The sequence below is a fragment of the Arachis ipaensis genome, chromosome B3 (genome assembly GCF_059453495.1).
Source record: "Arachis ipaensis isolate K30076 ecotype BB chromosome B3, ASM5945349v1, whole genome shotgun sequence".
Lineage (NCBI taxonomy): Eukaryota > Viridiplantae > Streptophyta > Magnoliopsida > Fabales > Fabaceae > Arachis > Arachis ipaensis.
In genome coordinates this window covers 94480310-94486787 of record NC_142438.1, presented here as the reverse complement: position 1 = coordinate 94486787, position 6478 = coordinate 94480310, and the positions used below count along the sequence as shown (strand labels likewise).

The window sequence follows — 6478 nt, the reverse complement described above, 5'->3', positions numbered from 1 at the left end:
ATTAATGAAAAATTCTTTTAATAATTAAACTGATATCACCAAAATCTTTAAATGACTAAACTATATATTAACTTCTATCATCGCATAATTTTACTTATTAGGTAACAATTTACAATTTAATTGTACCATATCTTATAATAGTTACAGGAAATTGTTTCTGGTTTACACGTGGCCTAAGCCCCCAAAGGGAAAAAAAAAAAAAACTAATGTTTACGGATTAAAACCCTTTTTACATCATCAGCCATTAGCCTATTGAGCATAAGAGGAGCACTATCAATGAAAAATATTTTTTAGTAAGATCTAAATTAATATCCATAAATCAAATTTCACAAAATAATGTATTGCAATTTAATTTTAAGGGGATAGATATTAATACTCCTACTATGATAATGTTAAATATTTATAAATTCATGCAAGTATATAATGAAAAAAAAAAGTGTAGTAGTATTATAAAAAAGGTCTTTTGTTAACATTTTAATATCTTAAAAATATTTGACTAAACATTATTGAATTTTTTTTATTTCTAAAAATTAAAAAAAAAGTTCTATAATCATACTTTTAAGATGTGTTTTCAGAAAACGAGATGGCTCAATCCTTGTAAAACATAGGAGCGCGATATCATTGCCCTAATTTTTATTCAATATTAAATTATTAATGCAAACTTTATTTAAAAATGTTCGTATATTATACCAAAAAAATTTTCTAGTTTAATAGTTTTTTTGTTAAAGTTTAATAATAATAATCATAATAATAATCATCATCATCATCATCATCTTGTGTACAGAAGGAAGCCTAGAAGATTGGAAACAGCCCATTAAAATTGTTGAGGACAGTAATGGACATTTATCCTAAAAAAGAAAACAGCGGAAGAATTGTTTAACAACAGCCCATGAAAATAACCCCATTAACATCTTCGTTGATAAAAATTGGAAAAATGAATATAAAGAAAATTGATCAAGCTACATAATTGACTTCGCCAAATTCTACTCAACAGGCAAACATCTGGAAATACCAACCATTAACCAAATGCACTTGTTAACATTTTGTACAAATTTTCATTAACGTCCATACTATTCAGACCCAATTACGAGCTGACTTTATCAACGAGCATTACATCTTAAGAACCGGATAAATTACGATTTGAAGGCTGACTCTTGCTTTTTTCTATTCTTCGTTCGTTCCTACGAAGCTCATCATTTCGACTTTGGTTCCTGCCTTCAAGTGAATTGCCATTGCCGCCCTTCGGAACCTCATAAATGGTTAGGCTGCTGCTGCCATTTTGAATCATTTGTTCTTCCTCATTTTCCCCACTTGACTGAAAATTTTCAAGAATTTCAACTACCTGGCTCATCAGGGGTCTGCCTTTCGGGTTTTGGCTAAGACACTGGTATGCCAAATTAGCTACCTTTATTGCGGTTTTACTTGAATATTGCCCTTCGATTTTAGGGTCTAAAATTTTTAGAAGTTTCTTGTTATGATTCAACAGTGGCCGTGCCCACTCAACCAAGTTATGCTCTCGGCTGGGCCTACTCTTGTCTAACGCTCTCCTACCAATAAGCAATTCAAGTAGCACCACCCCAAAGCCATACACATCACTTCGAGCTGTCAAATGCCCTGTTCATATTGATGCACAGCTTAGCCAACATATGGAGTCAAACATTGACCTACAATTTTATTAGAACTAAACTTACCAGTCATGACATACTCAGGAGCAGCATATCCATATGTGCCCATCACTCGTGTTGAAACATGGGTTTGGTCCCCCATTGGCCCATCCTTAGCAAGACCAAAGTCTGAAAGCTTTGCGTTGAAATCCTGCCAATTTATATGTTGATATTAAATAGCCGAAGACTAGACAAAATTCTCTTAAGTGGTAAACCACCTGTGATGATTGATTCTTCTACATTGCTCTTCCCAAAACAAGAGGAGGATGAAGAGGAAGAACGGAAGGGGGGAGGGGGAGAGAAGGGGGAAGGGGGGAGGGGGAGAGAAGGGGGGGACGGAGCAAAACAATGGTACTGGAAGACTTGTGATGAGATTGAGCGGGAAACTCTTCTCATTTTGTTTTAAATAAAATGCTAAATTTTACTGGAGAATTAAACCAAAGAAATGCATTTATTGAGGACAAACGATTCTCCAAAAAGAATCACAGAAACACATAAAGTAGGCGAGGAACATATCAACTAAATGAAGCTTGTCAATCTTTCTAAATCTGTCAGTGAAACCCCATCAATCTCTCTAAATATCTTTAAGTGAAACCCTTGAGAAGGAACCATTAGCTGAGCACCAAAAGATGCTCAAAAGAATTCTTTTAGTTTGAAGTATCTGTAAGTCAATTTGAACAATAAGACATAAAGAGAAATGTTTCATCCTCTAAGTAAATCTTTCTAAATATTCTCCTAACTACTAAATGGAGGAAGATTTTACTATTTTTCTAAATGGCTTTGCTAGGGAACAACTTTTTTTAACCAACAATCAGCCAACAAAGTGACAATGAACAAATTTTAAGGGAAGGTAAGAGAAATGTAAAGGCAAAGATAAACGTTGGTTGATTATTAGCCAAAAAAAAAATGGTTTCCAATCTTTTCTCATTTTTAAATTCCAAGACACTGAGCTGCTTTTTACTTCATTTAGTATTTAGAATGTCATATCTTTACTCAAGTATAAAGTAAAAGACAACATACCGCATCTAGCAGGATATTTGATGTCTTAAAATCACGATATATGATGGGCCTCTCTGCACCGTGAAGAAAAGCAAGCCCTCTTGCAGCGTGTAAAGCAATCTTCATTCTTTTTGACCAAGTTAGTGTTGAGCCCACTCCTACACCAATAAACAATGGGAAGGTTAGGACTGTAAAGTAGAGGCAGTTTCCTTACCTATTTTCTTTTTTCTTTCAGTAATATTGTCTTCAGGAATTGAATTGTACTAATCATAAGATTTATTCAAGGCTTCCATATTAAAAGAGAGATATGGCGAAATACGGGATGAGATACTGATAACATGAATTGAAGATCAAGTGCCTTGATTATTCGGTATTCTCGGGGTAAATTTTGAAGAGGAAATCTAGAACTAGAACAATTTTTCCAACATCTTGTTTCATAATATGATTCATCATGTTAAGGATGACAAAAATATATATAAACCCTCTCAATTGGCAACAATAGCTCTTCTGATGGACATTACACAGTTAGATCAGAACCTAACTCTGATCTAAGACTTAGGTAGCCTGCAATTACAAATGAAAGCTTACTGCGAAAAAGATGTTTCTCCAAGCTGCCACTTGCCATGTACTCATAGACTAATAACCGGTGTTCATCCTCACAGCAGTATCCAATGAGCTTTACAAGATTTGGGTGACTGAATTGACCTAAGTAGTTAACTTCAGCCTGCAAAGAGAGAGCAAAACCAGGCAGTTAAGTTCATTGCGCACTACTAATTTCATGCCACAAGTCTATTTTGCTACTCGTTATTGAAAAACAATGAATTCAACTATTATAAAATGTGGCAACAAATGATCCATGGGCTAACTTGGATACACTATAAGCAAAAATATCTTTACGCTGTCAATCAATTATACAAGATTAACTTCAATGAACTATCAAGGTATGATTTCTAGAAGAATAATTTTGAGGCACTATGTAAAACGCTATATTGTCAACCACTCAACCAATTTGGCTTTTGGCAATAACTGATCCATGAGTTAGTTTTGATAAACTATAAAAAAAAAATTCACTGTCAATCTACAACCAATTAGGTTTTTGTACAACTCTTAATTTCACCGACAGTTCTCAAAATTAAAATCCTACTTATAGCGTAGTTAATGTAAGAGTGGAACACTTTTAATGGCTAGTTAATATCTGATACGACAACTCCATTAAAAAATTTAAATTGAATGAACATGCAAACAAAGCAATAAATGGAATAGAGAGAAAGAGAAGTAAGTTACGTACGAGCCATTCCCTATCGCCTTGAAATCCTTCACGATTAAGCTCCTTGATGGCGACTTGAGTGGGCTTGAAGCCTGGCCTCACACTATCATCAATGACACCTTTATACACCACTCCGAAGCCACCTTCTCCAAGAATCAAGTCAGGGCGGAAGTACTTTGTCGCTAGCCTCAGCTCCTCGTACGTGAATATATCAACATTGCAGTATCCAGCACTCTGCCGCAGATCTTTGATATTCATCGAACTCAGCGGAGTCGTCGACGATGCAGATTCATATCCTGAAAAACCCTACCGTCAGTGATTCGCCAATAGACACGTCAGATGGAACGGTTCAAAGCGAAACTTACCTTGAGGCCGAGGCTTAGAACTCGAATCGGAGATGGAGTGATGCTTTTGGTCTTCAATGCTGAAGCAAATCCCCATGAATCTGAAGCGGAATAGCAAAATCGGAATCGGAATCGGAATCTAGATGGAGATTGAAGAATAGAACGCGCATTCACATTCAGTATTCATGGTTGCCCCTCCATTCCAGAAATGGCAATGGCTCGACGGAGGAGGAGGGATTTGGATCTGATTTTCCGACTCCCGAGGTATTTGGATTGGAATTTTGAATTTGAAGTTTTGAGAGCGAGAGAGAGAAAGAAAAACGAGTGAAGAATGATTCAAAGGTTTGATGGCATTCGCAGTGGCTTCCACCGGGAGCGCCGAAAGCGCCAAACTAAGGGCTCCCCAATCCTTTTCTTTTCTTTCTTTTTACAAAATAACCCTACACTTTCTTCTATTTGTACTCCTTTCCCATTTCTTTTTTGCATTCCTCTCTCATTTTCAACTCTTCAATATCTATCTAATCACTCATCTCATCTCATCTCGTAATACAGAGTAGAGAAAACCCTTTCAGCTTTTAAACTTTTATTAATATGGCAACTTCTATCTATAACCACTTTAACAGATATTTGTTTTCATTTTTTTTAATTGACGACGGTACGAAAAATTAAACAGAAGCAAAGCAAGCCTCACTATACGCGTAGAGCTATAACAAGAAAAAGAAAATGTCAGTATGAATATCTAAATATAGGATTACTGGTAACAGAGTAGGATCCATAACTTTATACAGTTAATGTTAATCTCGAATAGATCCTATCAATTTTCTTTTAAAATTATTAGTGTAATCTTTTATCGTATAACTTTTTAAATGAGATAAAAGAATATGTAAGAGAATATTATTTAATGATAAAAATATCTGATAAAATAATTAAAAATGAAAAGAATTATTTTGTTAACGTGAGGATATTAAAATTAATCCAAGTAGACAGTTTACTGCCTTTTTGATATTTTTTTAAGTATTTAAATACACTACTATTAGAAAAAAAAATATCTGTCTAAATTATTTAAATTTATTTTATTTTATTTAATATTTATTTATTACAAAATATATTAAATAAAGTTAAAAATAATAAATTTTAATAATTTTTTATCAATACTTTTTTTTTTGCTACCGAAAGATTTCCATTCTAAGTATCAAATTGAATGAATGTATCAACTGTATGAGCTATTTTGTTGATTTGTTAATTACCAATTTTAGTTGTTCTTTTAGATAATTGACTTGTTCATTCATTAGTTTATTTATTTTTCATCTTGGAGGAGATTGATCTTTCAATATGTCAACACGGAAAGTTGATCAATAATTCAACCCATTATATAAAATTATTATAATCAATGTATCAACTATCAAGTTTCTTCGTGAACATTACAGGCTTTTTTTTTTTTTCTAATGATGAGCAATTATACTTGGTATATAATATATCGATTTGAATTTTCTAAAGTTTGAATTTTACTTTAAAAAATAAAGTGTGATCTTTTATCATTTATTTTATAGGTGGACCAAAAATAAATATGAGAGAAAAACTATTCAAGAATAAAAGATCACACTTTATCCTCTAAAGTACAAATTTAAAATTTAGAAGATCCAAATTCATAATATATAATATATAAATTTTTAATCCTGTAAAACACAAACACTTTATCTAATTGTGGTGTTCACATATCAAATATATTTTAAATATAATATTTATCATCATTCATTCAATATATGTGTTTTTTGTGTCTAACTGTATATTAATAAAAATAAATTTTTCATCAAATATACTTGGATACACTTAAATATTATCACATATTAATATGTCAAATCTTATTCTTAATATGTATTTTAAATATTTTATTTAATTAATAAGTATTAAAAATAATTAAAAATTTATTTTATATTTTAATACTAATAAAATATTAAAATATTTTATATATATATATATATATATATATATATATATATATATATATCGTATTTTCATCTCATATCAAAATTTAAAATTGATGTATCTACATATCACATATCATATTATATTTCATGTTCGTATATGTGTTTATGCATCACAAATCCTACAACTTACCGAATTAATAACTACTAATCAACAAAACTTTGGTGAATTATTCTCCCAATAAAATTGATGCATGGATAAATAGGTTATAATTTAAA

The 6478-nt window shown here is 31.8% G+C and overlaps 1 protein-coding gene across 1 annotated transcript; it reads right to left on the bottom strand.

The window, feature by feature from the left end:
- Positions 1–916: 916 nt before the first annotated feature.
- Positions 917–5070, bottom strand: LOC107630652 (Protein kinase superfamily protein). The gene is made up of 6 exons (XM_016333855.3): positions 4296–5070; positions 3952–4226; positions 3252–3387; positions 2685–2821; positions 1692–1815; positions 917–1614 (listed from the first exon to the last, which is right to left on the bottom strand). Exons 1-6 carry the CDS (start codon positions 4369–4371, stop codon positions 1118–1120), a joined length of 1245 nt encoding a protein of 414 aa, XP_016189341.1. The 5' UTR covers positions 4372–5070; the 3' UTR covers positions 917–1117.
- Between the last annotated feature and the right edge of the window lie 1408 nt (positions 5071–6478).

What these genes read in the sequence shown, in the direction of transcription:
- LOC107630652 (XM_016333855.3), bottom strand. Translation starts at nt 4,371, where the DNA reads ATGGGGATTTGCTTCAGCATTGAAGACCAAAAGCATCACTCCATCTCC. An exon ending in TTCTAAGCCTCGGCCTCAAG is followed by an intron (nt 4,227 to 4,295) that starts GTAAGTTTCGCT and finishes AGGGTTTTTCAG; the next exon opens with GATATGAATCTGCATCGTCG. An exon ending in AAGGCGATAGGGAATGGCTC is followed by an intron (nt 3,388 to 3,951) that starts GTACGTAACTTA and finishes CTCTCTTTGCAG; the next exon opens with GCTGAAGTTAACTACTTAGG.